We start from the raw sequence: 18,522 nt of genomic DNA, 5'->3' as shown, positions 1-18,522 counted from the left end.
AAAAGCAAAGAGTAAGGGTCGTAGCTGGAAAACTGAAAGGCTGCAACTTTGTAAAATATTTTGGAGGCATAGCAGACAGAGAACTCCAGAGATGTCACAGCAGAAAGTTGTGCAGTGTAGGTCACGGACATATTGAGGGGAGTAGGGCAGGAGGCTGTGTGTGTCTTTGCATACGGGAGCACAGTGTCAAGATTTGTGTCAAATGAACTTTCAAAAATTGTTTGAAGGTTGTTGAGGGTTTAGAGAAGAGAGTGTAGAAAATACACTCTCTTCTGGTGGTGCTAAGTCTATTTACCTGATCAAAAAGCAAATTAAGCTATCTGATCAGTGTTTAACTTTACAGGGAAAAGAGTGTGGACTCTTAGGCTGAGAAAGATATAACAGAACCAAGACTTCAAAGTAAGAAATACAGAAGACATTTTTAACAGTTTTTAACAGTTCAGCTGATTAACCACTAGAACAAACAGCTAAGGAGTTAATGAATTCTCCATCTCCTGATGTCTGTGTAATGAAGATTTGTGTGTATGAGTAAAATGCCATTTATTGGTCTCAGTACAAATAATCAGGCTGGTGGAAGTTACTAACATAGGCTAAATTTAAGGGGATAATAGAGCCTAATTGTTAAAAATAATCTCCACCCCCAGTTAGGAGTCCAAGTTAGCTTTAAAAAAAAAAAGAATCTACAGCTGTTTTTCCTAGTAGGTGTATTTAAGAGAATGTGTATGAGATCTGAGTAAACAGTACCATAATTTGCCAAACAGGTACCCCGTTGATCACCATCCCTGTCAGCCATATCACTGGTTCAGTATTGTGTGATCGGGAATCACAAGATTTATTTCTTGTAGGTTATTTCTTGATACATTTCAAGGGCAGCTGAAATTTTTATTTCATCCATATTTATTTGTAAACTATGTTGTGAAGCTGGATGCACATATAGGCTAATTGCTTCTAGAGCTCTTACTGCTGACTTATTGACCTGGTTTGTCAAACTTGCTGAATAGTTGATTAGATATACGCCACAGCATTCTGAAAACAAAACCCAGGCCACAGAAAAGTAGAATGTAATATTCAGTGCCCTAAATGACATTATAAGGGACAAAATTATCCCTATATGGGATTACAGGGACAAGAATGTCCCTGTATCACTTCATTGATCTACACAGATGTAGTTTTTCTGCAGGCTTTTTCAACATCAGAAGCTCAACAACAAAGATGGACATTTCTTGCTTACTAGACCAAAATTTTGACCTGCAGTTCCCTCCATAAACAAGGAGGACGGGGTTGGGGAGTAGCGAAGAGGGAGAAAGGGAGAGAGACACTTGTCCCCTATGGGTATTCAGTGTTAGATTCTGTGAATTGCCTCGAAGAATAGTTTTTCTCCATTGAGAATAAGGCACTACGCTAATTTTTTATGTAGTGAGCCCTAACAGAATACCTTTGTTTCTCCATGATGACATTCTGTTGTCTATATTATTCAGACTAGATGGAGGAATATTTGGCCTTTAAATCTATAAATTCTTAGAATTATTTATACTTCGGTAAAGAAAAGAGTTGATAGTCACGTAGCCTTGTACAAATGACTGAATCAGAACTGGTACTTTACATAACAAAAGAAGAATGAGCAAATAAATAAAGCATTATTGCCTCAGGACAAGCAGAGCTTGATTTGTGAAATATGCACTTAAGAAAATGTACTGTACCACGCATTCGAGGATATTTTGCTCGCTTACTGCATAACAACAGCATGACGTCCATTGTGCAAGATACTGCAAATGCAATTGCCACCTTGCAAAAACTGATGTAGTGCTACGATCTTTAACTGAGATATGCTAACTTACTCTAGCTGAACAAACATCTAGAGTTTATCAAGCTTTAGGGGAGTAACTGGGAATTGACTGCTAAAGTCATCTGCATAATGCAAGGAAAATTCTGACAAGGAAATCAACTTGGATGTAAGAGTTTGAGAGAGCAGGAACTCAAGTAACAGTTTGACAGATACCACTGAAAATCCTCAGTTAGAGACTTGAGGGAGGATGACTACTTGCTAGCCATCTAGTAGGATCCAGATGGACAAATTCTGGGGAGAAAGTACTTAACCCTACAGTATTGAAAGACACTATAACGTTGTATTCAGTATGGATTGTGTGCCCTGTCTTTTAGCTCTAGGACTTAAAAAATCTCAGCTACAAGTGATTTGAGTGGTGAGGGTAAAGCATAGGCCAGAGAACATGGACAGTCAAGAACTAATTAGTCTTGCGTGAATCACATGTACGGGCTGTAAGGTCATGTTGGTAATATTTCAGGGAAAGACATTTGCGAGGGGATTTTCATTATTTCAATGGCACAGCACTTTCTCTTTCATCAGAAGCAGGTACTGTTATTTTTAGTCTGAAGAGTTTTAAATGCTGTGTCTTGACCTGCATTCAGAATTACTTTGGCTTTTTTCTTACAGACTTTAGCTCTGAGAGTGGCTTCTCTGTCTACTAAAAATAGGCAAGTGTTTTGTCTCAGTGTTTTGTGTGTCAGTTCACCTAGGTTTTGATGTATGGATTTTATATCTCTTTGAGATAATAGTACAGAATGTATTATCAAATAAAAAGCCATCATAACCAGCAGTCTTGATTTGCTGTGTTCCTCACACTGATCCAGTCTGAAAAAATTTCAGTGCACAACATTAGACACTACAATCTGATTAGTAATTGGTTTTGATCCTTCTGCTATGCCCTTTTCAGTCACCAGAGATGACAAAATATGAAGGAAGAGGTGTTCTTAAATGCTTTGGATTTCTTAGGATTTTTCAGCAGAAAGAGAGGGAACAATGTATTTGTAACCATTTTGTATTTGGCTATCTGACCAGCCCAGCCATGGTCTTCATAAGTAGTTGAAATTCAGCTTCTTTCACGGTTGTCTTTTAGTGAAAGAAACCCAAATCAACAATCTGCGTGAAATGTAATATGTGACTGGATAACACATTATCCCACAAGCGGTGACTTCAGGATTGACATGTGAGCATTCGCAGCCAGTGTGATAGAGAGGGTGGCTGAAGCATTTAGGTGTACTTGAGCTTTGCAGTGGGCTTCAGCAATTGTAGTTCTCTAAAGCCACCTCTGGTTGTCACCTTCTCTTTTGTACTGTGGAAATGGAGGAAGGAAAACATTCTTATGCTGTTAGATAAACAGCAACTTGCAAGAGTAAGCTTTCATTATGGAAAAAAATCCATTGTTTTTGCAGGCGTTCCTTATAAATTAGCAGAATACTTCCACCAAGGACCAGTGGACTTACATTAGAAATGAAAAGACATTGGCTTCTTGGTCGTGTACTTGCTAAAATGCCTAAACATACTAAATTAATCTTGCATTTAAGAAATAAAGCCACATCAACATTTTGATGAAAAGTCCATGGTATATATTCTTCTCAGTTACAATGTGTCAAATCTGGGATCCTAGCAGTAGGAAAGCAGTACATCTTTTATTTTATTCTTCTCTTCTTTAGTCGGGCTAGAGACAGATACGCGTTATCTTGAACATTTACTTCATGACCTGTCGAACTGTTTATGTGATATGCCTTATTTTGCAAAATAAAGAGCAGTCTATACATATGTGAATCAAAATTATTTTTAGATCTCACCAAAGTGAAAAGAAGAAAAAGAAAGAAAATTATTAGTTCAATATTACTTAGCAACAAAGCGAGATTACGTCTTGATGCATTGAAATAGAGTTTTTTTACAAAGTGTGCGCAGGATCAGTCTCATAGTGCCCCGCGTACGTTAATGCTGTGTTTGCAGGTACACAAATGCTGTGGAATGGGAAGTCTTCATTATACATTACAGAGATAGATAGCCAAGGTAGCTGTAAATATCACAGAGTCTGTATCCCTGTTATTGTCACAGTCTACTCAAGGTCATTAGACCTGAATAGGAATAATTATCCAAGGCAGAGCATTGGATTAATGGTTACACTTCTTCTGGTACCTTCATTAATAGAACTGCAAACTCTGCAAAAATACACATTGTGAATTAAAGAGAACGCATTACTGTGAGTAACATCTGCAGAATGGGCACATTTTGAGGTCTTCATCTTTTCTGGCCTAGCTATTTCTCTCTCTGACTCCATCATGGGTTTTTACAGCTGCCTCCTCCCTCCTCACTGGTTTAGGTTTCTGGTTTTTCTGCCTAGCAATTAGTCTCTTCTTTCTGCCTTCAAGAAAATGGGAAATTCCTGTTTAGTTTTTAGGACGTGTATGATCAAATTAGGAAGGTTAGAAGGGGTTTTTTTTGCAGAGTTCTAGCTATTTCTTTGTTGGTTCAGTTTTCCAGAGAAGTAGGAAGTCAATGACAAGCTGTCACAGGTAAAATGGGCAAAATTAAAATGTAAAAAAAATTAAAACGTAGGAGAGCTTCACGAGGAGAAGACCATGACTATAACACCAACAAAAGATAAGGAAAAATATGTCAGGTTTTTTTAAAAAATTCAATTTCCTTTTAGATTAATATTTTCAAAAAACATTAGTTTGCCAAATGCCATATTGAAGTAAAGGCAGAGTACATATCAAAATAGTCCGCAAAAGTCCAACATGTTCAATATGTTCTGTGTTATGGTTTTATCTTTTCATTTTCAGTCTAGCAACTGCTAAAACGATGACTAAACATTTAAAATACATTTTAAAAAAAATTAGTTTTCCTATTTTTGCTGGAATTGGACTGCATTTCCGTGAAGTCCTCTGAACAGTCCTTGCAGCTTTTGCTTTATTTGCTAATCTGTATTTCCTGCATCCTACTCAGCTATTGAATAGATTACTGTACATAACTTCTTCAGATGTTTAGCTTAAGCTTTCTATAATATACATAAAACCTTGAAGAAGTTAGATATTACTTGGAAATGTGTGTATGCCTCTGTCAAGTTCTTCAAGGAACAGGCTAATTTTGGGGGCCATACCAGGCAAATGCCTGGGTACAAGCTTCATCAAAATGTTCCGGGATATTGACAATTGCATATTCCTTGCACACTGTTGCTTCTGTGCTGATTTTCTTCTTTTTAAAGAAATTGCGGACATTTTGTTTTAAATTGTAGGAGCGTCTTCTACTTTCTTTGCTGCCTGCTCACATTGCCATGGAAATGAAAGCAGAGATCATTCAGCGGTTACAAGGTCCCAAGGCAGGCCAGCTGGAAAACACCAACAACTTCCACAATTTGTATGTCAAAAGGCACACCAATGTAAGGTAATAAAATCTATCAACAACCTTCATAAAAATTTTGAAAAGAAAGCGTTAAGAGAGCAATTAAGAAAATAAATGTTTTTCAACAACTTAATGTTTAGTATACATTGATTTGATCAAAAGCTAACAGTTCTGTGATCCAGAAGAGAAATAAAGCTGATTGATAGTACAAAAAGTTGATTAGAAAAAGCCACGCATTCGTAGGCTTTCTGCATAATTTATTGATTTTTCAGGTTAAAGTACCAAATCCTACTTTCATCTATACTAGTCAAAATTGTAATTGATGTCAGTTATATTATTCTGAATTTGTAATTTTCTTAACTGAAGCAATTTCTCAGGTTTTGTAAAATGTAAATAGAGGCAGCTGTATCACATATGTATTTTACATAATACCTGAGATAAAATATTCTGCTGCTGATTATTTATTAATCATATATTTCTGGAAGTTAAAAAAATAATTCACCATTTATTTCAAATATTCTTTCATCTTTACCAGTTGTTTTGCCTGTTATTTTGATTGGACAAGTTAATTTGAATGATAATTCTTAGAAATTACATTTTTGAAGTAAGTATCGCAGGACTTTTGAGGAAGTTCATTTTCACTTGTTGGCAGAAATACTTTTTCCTTATGCTGATTCCATGAATTGGTCAAGTGGTGAATGGAAACATAGTGTATTACTTGCATATCTTAGCAATCAAGCTTGAATTTAATAGTCCGAGTAACAAGTGAACAAAGACTTCCATGCTGCATATCATTAACAGGTAAATTTAGCCAGAAAATGTCTACAATGCCAGAAAGTTATTAAACAATTTCTGATAACAAACATGTTTATTGAAATAATTGCCATTATACGTTGCCAGTTTGTGAGCAGGAAAAAGCTTTCTATTTTTCGAATACACTGTAACAAATATAGGTATAGAATGCCTATAAATACCTATAAATATAGGTATATCTATAAGGGTAATACCTGTGAAGGTAATACCTATAAAGGTAACTATAGGTATATATTGCCTATAAACATAATGCCTATAAAGGTAAATATAGATTTACCTACAAATATATTTATTGTTCTATATTTGTCAGTGGCTGTCTGGGGTACGAGCACATCTCTGTGAAGTCCAGAATGCCTGCTTTCAGGTTTTGCTGTTGATTGATAAACGTGATTTCTGTGGAAGGAAACTGTGACCAAGCTGCTGTTCATTTCTATTGTAGCATCCTGTATGCTGATATCGTGGGATTCACGCGCCTGGCCAGTGACTGCTCGCCAGGGGAACTGGTGCACATGCTAAATGAGCTGTTTGGCAAGTTTGATCAGATTGCAAAGGTGGGTTTCTACTGGGCTGGTACTGTTTAAATAAGTCATCTTTAAAACATTTTTTCTTCTTGGGGACCCTTCCGCATTCAGGCAGCATTTCTGAGGCTTTGGCAGGAAGGTTAGACTTGAAATGTGTGAAGAAAAAAATCTGGCTCCGAGTGCAGCCGTGTATTTCTGCCAGTGTGACAATCTGTGAAACCCAATATAGCGCTCTCTAATAGGACCAATAGAGACAGCTCATGGAGCCCTATAAAGCTTAATGGAAGGTGAACACCTCTTTAAATAGACCTTTTACAATAACAAGGATTAAGAAACTCCAGATAGAAAACTGATACAGTCAGTTTTCTGATTTCTGGAAAAGCATTTTAGAGACTAGAAGACAAGGAAGACAATGTTAATCGAAGCAATTTTAATTACTGACCGCAACCTCTTGATTATTCAAGATTCAAATATAATCAGACTTTCTTCTGTTTATTTAGGTGTCATTTTTTATAAAAATTACATCAGTCTTCATGCTTTGTGTTAAGGTGAAATCATAAACACTAAAACAAAAAATTTGTACAAATAAAAATTTGTTCAAAACCTATTGTCCATTATTGGTTAAAAAAATAATAAAATCTTTATATTGCCTTAGAGTACAAAAGATATAAATAAGATTATGATTGCTAGTTTCAGGAAATACTGCGTAGCACATCTTCAAAGATGTAAATGTGGAAGGCTAGGTCTTTGATTTCATATTTCAAATAAAAAGACTTTCTTTAGATTGAGTACATGATACTTTGGCTCAATTCTTTAGTCTAAGGTGTGAACAACACTGCAAATATATGTTTTGCAGTGAACTGACTTCCTGATTTTGCCCATTAAGGACCATAACAGATGGAGGAATCATCCATACAAAACTCTCTGACAGCACTTCTTTTTTAGCAAGCCAAATTCTACTCCACTGAAACAAGCTTAAATAGAATGATTTTGATAATATCATTTAAGTCAGTCGTTGTAACAGTAATCCTTCATTTATGTAATTCAAGTTGAAAGTGACCATCTGACCTTGCTTTTTCCTCCAGGAAAATGAATGTATGAGAATTAAAATCCTAGGTGACTGCTATTACTGTGTTTCTGGACTACCTATATCTCTCCAAAATCATGCCAAGAATTGTGTGAAAATGGGACTGGACATGTGTGAAGCAATTAAGTAAGTGCTGAACTCTGCTAAATATTCAACAGTCAAAAGTCTGTCTCTTCTATCTGTAGCTGTGCTGCTGGGTGAAACATTCAGACCTGCAGTAGCTGCTGTGTTTCACTACAAGGTACAGCATGGTAATCTTGATCTCAGCCTCAGCAAAGAAATGTTTTAAGATGTTGGGCTGGCGACAGGCTATCTTGTCACTACACCATGAAGATGATTAAGGGGCTGGAGCATCACTCATATGAGGAAAGGCTTAGAGAGCTGGGACTGTTCATCCTGGAGAAGACAAGACTGAGGGGGGAAATCTCATCAATGCATTTAAGTATCTGAAGGGAGGCTGCAAAGAAGATGGAGCCAGGCTCTTTTCTAGTGATGCCCAGTGACAGTACAAGAGACAATGGGCACAAACTGAAACATGGCGGGTTCCCTCTGAATATCAGGAAATACTTTTTCACTGAGAGGGTGATGGAGTACTGGCGCAGGTTGACCAGGGAGATTGTGGAGTTTCCAGCCTTGGAGATACTCAAAATCCAACTGTTACAGCCCTAAGCAACCTGCTCTAGCTGGCCCTGTTTTGAGCAGGAGTTGGACTAGACAGTGTCCATAGGTCCCTTCTGACCTCAACTATTCTGTGATTCTGTGATTATGAGATGGTAAATATCCCAATACATGTCACTTAGGACTTGGGAAGCTTTGCTTTTTGCAGAATCATGATGCTGCCACCCACTTTGACCCACTGCTGTCAAACGGCTCTGTGAGAGGCCAGAGCTCCTGCCTCCGGCTGAGTTTGGAGTTCAGTGGTGGTCAGGAGCAATTACCACAATTAAGATGCCTCCACCCCTGAGCCTCTGGAGTGATACTGAGATGTCTACCAAAGAAATTTCTAACAGATTCCTGGGCTGAGAAGCCTACTTTCCATGTTGTTAAATAAGCAATAAAATTTGCATGTCTTTACTAGACCCTGGGTTTAGGTTTAGTTTCACTTTTTCTGTAATTTGTTTTTTAGGCGATGGCTTTCTAAAAAGTTTTATCAGTTAACGCTTTAGGGCACCATTGCGAATTTTGTGCTTATCAGCAGTATTTTGGATTTGTGCGTTAATGTTTTTGTGCCTTATTTCTTTCCCATAACCTTTGTGCTTGTTCTGTCTTTGAAACAGAAAACAGAACAAGGTATTTAAGAAATTACCTCATCCTTGTGAGGTATATGTGTGGTGTGCACCTCATCATGAAATGGATAGCCATGTTGAAGAGTGTTGTCTCAACGATTAACTAAACAGACATAAAAAAGTGATTCCTCTAATCCTTAAATACTGCTCTCATATGCGTGTAATGGTAGTCACATGAGGGTTTTGGCTTTCAGTTGCCTGGTTGATTCAGGGTAATTACTGTATGGATAGGTTGACTAATGCAAATTTGGTTCTTTTCCTTCTAAGTATTCATTGAAAAGGTGTAGTATTTGTGGAAACTAGGATTTTGATCTCCTTGCTTTAGGGATCTTTTGCAAAACTAACCTCAGTACAGGAATCGGGTTGCTGCAATTTCTAAAATGTTATTTCTTCGTTCAGATATGTTTGTACCTTACATTGTGTCTAAAGAAATATATTTTTTTAATTGGTACTTGGAGTACTTCTCCTTGCCAAGCATTAAAATCTACAGATTTTGTTGTTTCCTCAGTTGCTTTCACTGGATGCTTTCTCTTTTTCATTTAGATATACGGGAACAATATTATAATTAAATCAGTTGCTTCTCTAGCATATTAGGAACTAAAGCTAATACCCCTTCAGTAGAGCAGTAGGTAAAAGAGTATCTGGCCCAAAGTTCTGACTCCCCACCTTGATCGGCTTAAAAATGTTGGGGTTTTTTTCCCCAACCGTTCAGTGAAAATGAATTTTCTGGTTTACATTTCAAAAGATCTGTGTGCTGTGTGATACACGTGAGTTAAAAGCATTTGCATAGAGTTCCTGGTCAACCTGTTGCTTTTTTACTTAAGAGAAAAAAGTATAGAAGGTGAGAGGTGGTGGAAAAACAATGCTAAGCTCAGGCCATAAATTGCCCTTCACAAAGAACTGAAAGTATAATTTTACACATCACAATGCAATGCTTTACTTGAGCTCAGAGAGCAATCTGTCTGTTCCTCACACTTCAGAACTTCCCAATTTTCTTTGAAATAACTTTCTGCTCAAGCTGCTATCAAGTATGTTCATTGTTAATGCAGGCTGATAAGGTCCTCCTTGGTAATAGCAGCCTTATAGACTAGAAAATTATCTTTAAGTTGTATAGCATATTCCAATCTGACTTTATTACTGTAGTCAGAATCCACAACACTCCTGTAGACAGACGCCTGGTTATCACAACCTGTTTACATCTCTGTAAGAAGGGAGGAATCTGTACCCCGTGTTTTCAAATGCTTCCAAAGTATTGTGTCAAGTGTTGCAGCCTGCAGGTGAATAAAAATTTCTTATTATTAATCAGTTCCGTACTTTGTTGTGTGATTGCTACATCTCTGTGTGGAAGCATCTTCTGAAATACTTCTGTGGCCTGTAAAACTGGAAGTAGTAAAACTCTTGCTGTTGGAAGTGTGTCACTCAATATATGTTTGACTCACTCTGTCTAAAATATCTTGTTTGGCAGATCTGAGTTTTTATTATATTCAGTCACTGAGGTGCAAGCTGACACCTCAGGGCCTAAATTACTGAAATAAAGCAGTTTGCTGTTTAGATTAAAAGTTCTGTATAGATTTTATCACCTGAATATGGTTTTAGTTCCTGTTCTCTTTGAAGCAAAAAAGAGGAATTCTACCAAATTGCCGGGTGATCCGTAGTACAAAGCCGTATTCAGTCTTGTTTCTTAATGATGTGTAGCTCCATTTTGAGCAATTCAGCCTCATTACACTACAGATTGTTTCCATTTAAACGTGTTAGTAGTCCCGTTGATTAATTCCTTTGCTTCTCTGCTCTCTGTTGGAACAAATCCAATGTTTCTTATAGTCCGCAGCCTGCTTGCCCAGCAGTGGGATGCTCACCTCATCAAACCATAGATGCCACTGCTGCCTGGGACATTGAGAGCTCGTCACCTTAACTGAGCACTCTAAGGCTAAAGCTTATCTGCTAAGGCAAAATATATTTGTGTATGAATATATGTGCAGTTTTCTTTCAGGCTAAACTCCACCCCTGTCTGTCTGGTGACTTCCTAATTTACATATTTCTCAGCCACACATTCTCAAAGGCTCTCTTTGATTTGGTAGCGTGAAATGAGTTCCATTTCAGAGGAGAGTGAAAGAAACTGGTGGATGAGATGGTTATACCAATTTGAAAGCTAGATACAGAAGAAAATAATTTTTTTTTTAGGTATGATTTCATTCCTACAGGTCTGATCCAAAATGGAACCATGCTTTTAAAGCTGGCAGTTTGCAGGGAACTAAGTGCTTGAGGCTCACTGAATGTGTTAAAAGCGCATAAGACAGGACTAGGTGAGTCTTAGATACATTAGTCACAAATTACCAGTGAATAAAGCTCGGATAAACAGAGTAGATGCTTTCCTACTGATCTGAACTCTTCCTTGTGTGGAGTAAAGTTGCTACAAGCAAGCTAGCCATGCTGGTGAAAAACATAGAATCCTTACAAACTCAGATTTAAGGCTGCAGTAGGAAAAATACAGTCTTGATGAGTATTTTGACTGCCCAGGCAGGATGGGACACACTGACTGTGGTGTGCTGAGGGAGACCAGAGAGACCGTGTGAGCAGAAAATTAAATAATAGTGGGAAGTTTCAGATATACTTGTGTAGGTAAGGCAAGTGTCCTATGGGGATGTGATAGGCTACATTCTTAGACGCATTCAGTGCCTGCATCATCATAGCAATTGTTCAGACAGCACAGGAGAGAAGAAGTAGTAAACCCTAATTTGGTCCAGAGTAGCACTTCTAATTTAAAATCTTCTGTAGTTTCTTTAATTTGTGAGACAGAAGAGAAGATTCAGTTCTGGAACATACTCTGCTATTCTGCTTGCTCCCCTCCTTAACTCCTGAGAGCTTATTATAAAGCAGACTTTATGGCTTGCTTTGCAGAATATAGTAGCGCAGCCTTTCCACAAGCACTCCTAGAGGATAAATGTTCCTCTTCCACTTTGCCTAGTTTTTTTAAACCACTTTTTTTTTTTTTAAATCAAAGTGTCAAGTTTGTATCATATGCCTTGTGAAGAGCAAAGTGGTGTTTGTCATGTGCCGACTGCTTACAAAGAACATTTACAAGCAGTTCATTTTCAAGCGTGTCAGCTACACAGGAGCAGTGTAAAATGGCAAAGTGAAAAGAGATGTCAATAAACACTTGATAGAGACTGAGGGAATTAAAAAACTTCTCCTCTCTTCTTTTTAATAACTTCAAAACACAGTTTAACAGTATTCTTTCAGTCATACTCCTCTTATTTTAATTTCCCAGAAAAAAACACTTGAGAACTCCTGCTTACACATAGGATTTACCGTATCAAATTAAGCCAGTTAAGTTTTATGTTCCCTTTCAAAAAAAGAAGAGAAGCAGGCCAGTATAATTCTGTAATTCAGAAGGTACAGAGCTGATGATTCTCATCCTTGAGACTGATGAAATTGCTAGAACTAAGAATCTGACTCTCATAGAGGAGCCATTTGGCTTTCTTACTCTATAGGAGTTCCTTCCATTAACACCCTGAACTCCATCAAGATAAATGTATGTACATGTTCCTTATTACTGGTTAGGGTTTGGGGTTTTTTTGAGTTGGGGCTTAAATAATGTCCTTGTTTGAGGTAAATACAGTTAAGTTAGAATCTTCCCATTTCTTAGAACTGCCTAAACCTGTAGAGATCTGAATTAATTTTATAACTCTTTACATATGTAGTTAGGTATGCATATGACATATATCTGAAAATGTTCTGGCTGTTTGACTTTACTCACACACCTGTGATTTAGAAGATTAATGCCTACCTTATGTGTAGGGCTCTTCTGAGATTTGGGTTGGGATTAACAGGTACTTCAGTTCTGTCTAAAGTCACTGGAAAGGTCAAAGGTTTAGATGTGGTCTGCACAGTGAGGGAGTCCTCTCATTCTTTGTGTAACAATCTAGTGGGTGCAGAGTTCACCCAGCACGTGAAAGGCAGTTGAGCCTGTGTTCTCCGCAGTCTAAATGGCACAGAGCCCATATCCCCAAAAAGTGCACGAGCCACCAGACTGTACAATATTACGAGGTCTTGTGTTTTCATTCCTTCCTCTCCAAGCAGAATCATTTGCAAAGAAGCATCCAAGAGTGATTGGGACCTGACAGAAGACAGATATAAAAAAGTCTCCAATGTAGATATTAGGGTCTTCAGATGGAAGGGTGGATAACAGTAGTTCCAGATCTCCAAAATATCTTTGTTGGACTGTCATTACATTAAAAGCCACACCAAAGGCTGTCTGTAGAACAAAAACAGTCCCTAGGTTCTACCGTGAGACTGAACATTTCCGCTATTTAGTTCAGCCCTCTGAAATAATTTCAGAAGAGTATAAAAGGGACTTCAGACATGGACTTCAGAATTAATATTTACTACAAATAGTTGCAAATACAGATAATAGTAAAGGTAATACAGAAAAATAATCCTAGCATAAAAAGAATGGAGGCAATGCTAAAAAGAAATAAGTGCTATCACTGTTGTTACTGCTAATTTGTCTGGTAAGTTAAAAGAAAACAAAGGCCCTATTATGTATATTAACACAGATTTTCTTCTCAACTACAGGAAAGTGAGAGATGCAACTGGAGTTGACATTAATATGCGTGTAGGAGTGCACTCTGGGAACGTGCTTTGTGGCGTTATTGGGCTACAGAAGTGGCAGTACGATGTATGGTCACACGATGTTACTCTGGCAAATCACATGGAAGCTGGAGGAGTCCCAGGGTAAGAGGCTTCTCTGTTAACCTTTGAACACACCGACTTTTGTACCATGGAGAACTGCATAGGTACCATGTCTTCAGCCATCAGCCTTCATGGAGAAGCCTGAACTAATTCTTAGCAATGTCTTTAGAAAAGAAAAGGGCATTCAGAATTTCCTGTGATTTAAAGAGTATTTTTTTGTGGATGGAAACCTTTAGATTTATGCCCATGAGAACTTCTAAAAATGAGATTAGAGGGACTGTAAATGAAGTGAGCAGCATATAAAAAGTATATCCAAAAGCTAGTAGAAAAGGTTAATCAGGTTCAAATTATGCTTTTGATCGGTATTTGTGATTCTGTCATTCTTTTAAAATATAATTTCAGCCGTGTTCACATCACCTCAGTCACCTTGGCACATTTGAATGGAGCTTACAAAGTGGAAGATGGGGATGGAGATGTGAGGGACCCATATCTGAAAGAGCATAATGTTAAGACTTACTTTGTAATCAATCCTAAGGTTAGTAGTACTTTTATTTTGTGGCCGGTCATAGTTATTTTTGAGCAGGACCACTAATCTCTTTATTGAATAATTCACTACCATAAGATATTGATCAGAGCTATTACTGATTCCTACAAATACATAATGTTTGCATTGCAAATCTTTCCCGCTCTTCAGAAATAAGTCTCTGATATTTCCCAGCAATATCATTAAGACTTTCAGGTTCTTAGCATCTCTCCATTTTTAAGTTCCTAACCATGTGGCACCAGATGATGCGTTACTGCTTCAAAAGGTAGTGAACACCGAGGCTGATACCACCTTTTATTCTCTGTCAACCAGGGAGAGAAGCGAAGCCCTCAGCACCACATTAGACCTCGACATACTCTTGATGGAGCCAAAATGAGAGCTTCTGTCCGCATGACCCGGTACCTGGAATCTTGGGGAGCGGCCAAGCCATTTGCACACTTGCACCACAGGGACAGCATGACCACTGAAAACGGCAAGATTAGCACAACAGTAGGGGCCTACTTATGTCATTTCATACAATTTAGCAATATTTGAAAGGAAAAAGGTGCTCACTGGTAAATACCTGGTTGTTTCTGATAGAAGATACACACATTTGTACAGGGCAGTGAACCCAGTGAAATTGCTGTGAGCTTTTCCATTGGCATGTGAGCTTTGAATTGGACTCTAAGGACCCATGTCTTGCTATAATTGCATCTCTGAATTATGAGGAATCCAGTGTACTTACTAAAATACACAGTTCCACCCTCTGAGCTTGTGCCCCAGTCACAGCATTTAGAGTGGCTGCTGGTTCACCTTGTGGAAAGATATTTTGAGCACGAAGCCAGAGTGCAACACCTTTGGGAAGGAACGCTTTTGATGCAGAAATGTTCCCTGAGATTTATTGGCTATTTAGCCACATTCTCTGTTTGGAACACAGCCAAACCTGGAACAAAACCTGTGAAGCTAGAATATCCCTGTGGTACCTGGAGTGGAGTTTATTCCAAGCGTTCTCTGGAAACCAAAACTGTACTCACTGTAACATCTACTTTTTGAAGGTGCACTAACCACTCGTCAGCAGCGGCTGATGGCCTGAGTTGCAGAGTGCTATAGTGCAACGTTACATCTCTGAACAGAAAAGGTTTCTTTTTAACATTGCTAACACTATTTTACTGCTGTCAGTAAGACGCGCTGTCAGTCCAAAGCTTGTAAGTTGCATTATCTTCTACTTCTAGAAAGTGCAAACGTAAAGGTAAATTCTAATAGTTTTCAACATTGGCATTCAGTTTTGTTCCTGTTACATATGAGGACACAGGAGTGAGCCACCTAACCCATCTTGTTCAATAAATGCGGTGCATGAGAATGTGGATTGTGACATGTTCATTATAGAAAGTACCCAGCCATCACTATTAATCACAAAATAAATGTGGTTGTGATGGCTGCTGTTGCTTATCAATAAAAATAAATGTGTTCAAAAAATAATAACCATTGGCTGTATTTGGCCACTCAGGTCTGTTTTTTTCAAAAACATTTAACATTGTTTTTTGCTGAAGCTGGCAGGAGTTTGGGCTACATTAAAACAGTGGTGACTTTGAAGCAGTGACTTTCTAGTAAAGCAAAACATTTTTGGATTCAGACTGTCGTATTAGTCATTTAGTGTTTATAATGACAGATCAGTTTGTCTCCAGGTCACTCCATCTTCGCTCTTGGCTAGATTTTTCTTTTAAACAGTTTTAATGTAATGCTAAAAGTATTTGCATTGGAAACTCTTCTCATTTGATTCTGTTTTCAATGCTAATTTTAAAGAGACTTCATGTTGTCAAAGTCTATTATAGTTCATAGGTATTTTCTTTTGTTTTTTAGGATGTTCCCATGGGGCAGTATCATTTTCAGCGCTGCAGAGAGAGGTAAAATAATTTTTAAAAAGCACTTACTCATATAAAGTCCATATAAATACATATACATTCATATGCATGCATATATATATATATAAAAATATATATAAGGCATGCTTTCAAATATTGAGGGCCATTTCTCACTCAAACTATTTTTTCAGCTCATACCTCTTACATAGAGAAGGGTGATGGAAGCAGATTTGGCAGACATGTTACTTATGAATTGTGACTACAGTTCCTGCTAACAATCAGCGTTATTCTGAATTAGTATAAGTATGTTAATGGGATACTATTCGTTTCTCCTAACAACCCAATTACTCTGTCAGTGGGGAGAAAATTACACACAGGAAAACTGAGAGGAGGCGCAGAGGGGTAAGAAAAGGGAAGATGGAAAGGGCAGTTAATAATTTGTGTTACAATAGCAAATAATATGCACTAAAAGAGACTAAATTTTTGTTAATTATTTTTTCGTTATTTATTATTTTTGTTAATTATTTTGTTAATTCCTTTGCATTTGAATTGTGTTTTATTATTTCAAAGTCTGTAGTATATTTGCAATAGTAAACATTCAAAAGGTATTTTGTGGTCTTCCTGTGGTGCTCCTGCTACACAAAATGTTTGCAAACTGACAATAGCGTTACGTTTTCATTCTGCTGCTTGGTACTTCAATGACTAAGGTAAGACAGTGAGAAATGGAAACAGGATTGAACTGATCACTTCCTTAAAAACACCCAGACTTTCAAAATCAAGAAAAGAATGACATCTATTTAAAAAACAAGCTTAGCACTCTCAGAAACCTGGAATGCTTAATTTTTATTTTAATAACCTGGTAACACTTCAAATAATGTCTTTCTTGCCAAATTATAAGTAGCATCATAAATACCATAAAATATTTTGAAAGAACCCTTTAAAAATTTGTATTTTTATTGTCTTTGGTTATGCAAACAGGTCATTCTGTCTGTTCCTTCCCCATCTCTCTGCTTGGTAAACGTGTCCCCAAGAAATCACAGGTCACTGGAGAGCTATGCAATTACCTAAAATATCACTAAATTCCAGAAGATGAACACGTTGAATATGCATGATATTAATAAAAACAGTCTCTGATTTTAAAACTTAACGTTTACTTTTGGACAGTATGTCAAAAGGACTTCTGTCAGCCTTATGGTAAAAATAAAAATCATTGGACTGTGATATTTGCACATAATGAAATGCATTAAAAGTCTGAGATGGTCTTGCTTTTGTATTTCTAAATTCCACTCCAAACTTGATCTAAAAGGTACAAATGTTACCATGTGTCTTGATACCATATTATGGAAGGAGTTTCTAGGAAACGTTACTGGAGTCTAACGTCCATAGTGAGGCATATAACTAGGATTCTAGTTAAGCTAGTTAGTCATTCCCACAGGAGAGAGCTGAAATGATAATAAGCACTTTGAAAAACAGTATTTTATTAGGATATGAAAGTGTGGGTTTTGAAGCCTGACTGTGGGCTTCTGTTTGTGGCAGTCTTAGCTCTTATCCAGTTACGCGGTAGTCTTGTGTTGTTAGGGATCTGCCAAGAGGATTGTGATTAGATAATGTCTCCTCATCAGTTTAGTTATTTCTCCCAGGCAGATTGTTTCATATGTGAAAAATAAGTTGTAAACACTTTCTTACCTAAATTCTATAGTATTGAATGAGCATTAAATCAGTTGGGTTGTTTAAAGTTACTGTAAGTACACTACTATAATTTCTGTATGAATTTGAATCCTGCAACAGGTTGTCAGTTTTGGGGAAATAACCCAAAAACTTGATTTTGAAGACAATCCGTGTTACCTTTGACATGGTTCATTTTGTAGGTTAAGAAAATTTTGCTAGGCAAAGAGTCAAATTTTAGATTTGACTGTTGACTTCTCACAAAACACTGTTATTAAGTTAACATTGGATTTAAGTTTTCAAGAGGCAGACACATAATCTGGCAATATTTGAAATACCCCATTTTTAAGGAGAGCGCAACTGCTGAACAGACTGATGGTGTTTGCAGTAACAGATGGTAGCAAAGACAAACCCATTCTGACGATCCTCTGTTGCGTTCATGCTGAGTCCAGGGAAAATAAAAGATCCTTTTTTTTCATTCCAGTTGTGTTATAAGTTGCAAAAAGAGAAATGTGGGATATATTTGAAACTATTTCAGACTTGGTGCTCAGTTTTTCTTATTAAAAATAATGAAATATTTCCAAGAAAAGAAGAGTTAGCAGGCTTTCAGTAGATAATACTTATTATGCCTTAGTGCACTAGCACATTATTGCTCATCATACAATTCTGACAAGGATTTTTAAAAATAACTACAAGAAACAGGAACATTTGATGAATTTGAACATATTCCCATTCTTTTTCATGAATTTGTAACGCTATGGAAGACTTTCATTCAACCAAAATCTCTTGAACTCCCTTGGTTTGGTTTTTTTAAAAATATTTTTGTGTGTTTGTTTTTTTAGTGCTCCCTAATAGCTAAACTCTAGATTTTGTGTGTGCGCGCGCGCGTGTGTCATA

At 37.2% G+C, this 18,522-nt stretch overlaps 1 protein-coding gene across 2 annotated transcripts in view; it reads left to right on the top strand.

Annotated features, from left to right (window-relative positions):
- ADCY2 (adenylate cyclase 2) overlaps window positions 1-18,522 on the top strand; it is a 229,686-nt gene that overhangs the window by 140,268 nt on the left and 70,896 nt on the right. For both annotated transcript variants that reach the window (XM_063326199.1, XM_063326198.1), the window contains 7 exons: window positions 5,070-5,218; window positions 6,429-6,540; window positions 7,596-7,723; window positions 13,459-13,617; window positions 13,978-14,110; window positions 14,432-14,608; window positions 15,959-16,002. In XM_063326199.1, the coding sequence (XP_063182269.1) occupies window positions 5,070-5,218; window positions 6,429-6,540; window positions 7,596-7,723; window positions 13,459-13,617; window positions 13,978-14,110; window positions 14,432-14,608; window positions 15,959-16,002 (902 nt within the window). The remainder of the gene's footprint in view (window positions 1-5,069; window positions 5,219-6,428; window positions 6,541-7,595; window positions 7,724-13,458; window positions 13,618-13,977; window positions 14,111-14,431; window positions 14,609-15,958; window positions 16,003-18,522) is intronic.

Source organism: Chroicocephalus ridibundus, chromosome 2, assembly GCF_963924245.1.
Source record: "Chroicocephalus ridibundus chromosome 2, bChrRid1.1, whole genome shotgun sequence".
NCBI classification, from domain to species: domain Eukaryota; kingdom Metazoa; phylum Chordata; class Aves; order Charadriiformes; family Laridae; genus Chroicocephalus; species Chroicocephalus ridibundus.
This window is presented reverse-complemented; position numbering and strand designations above follow the sequence as displayed.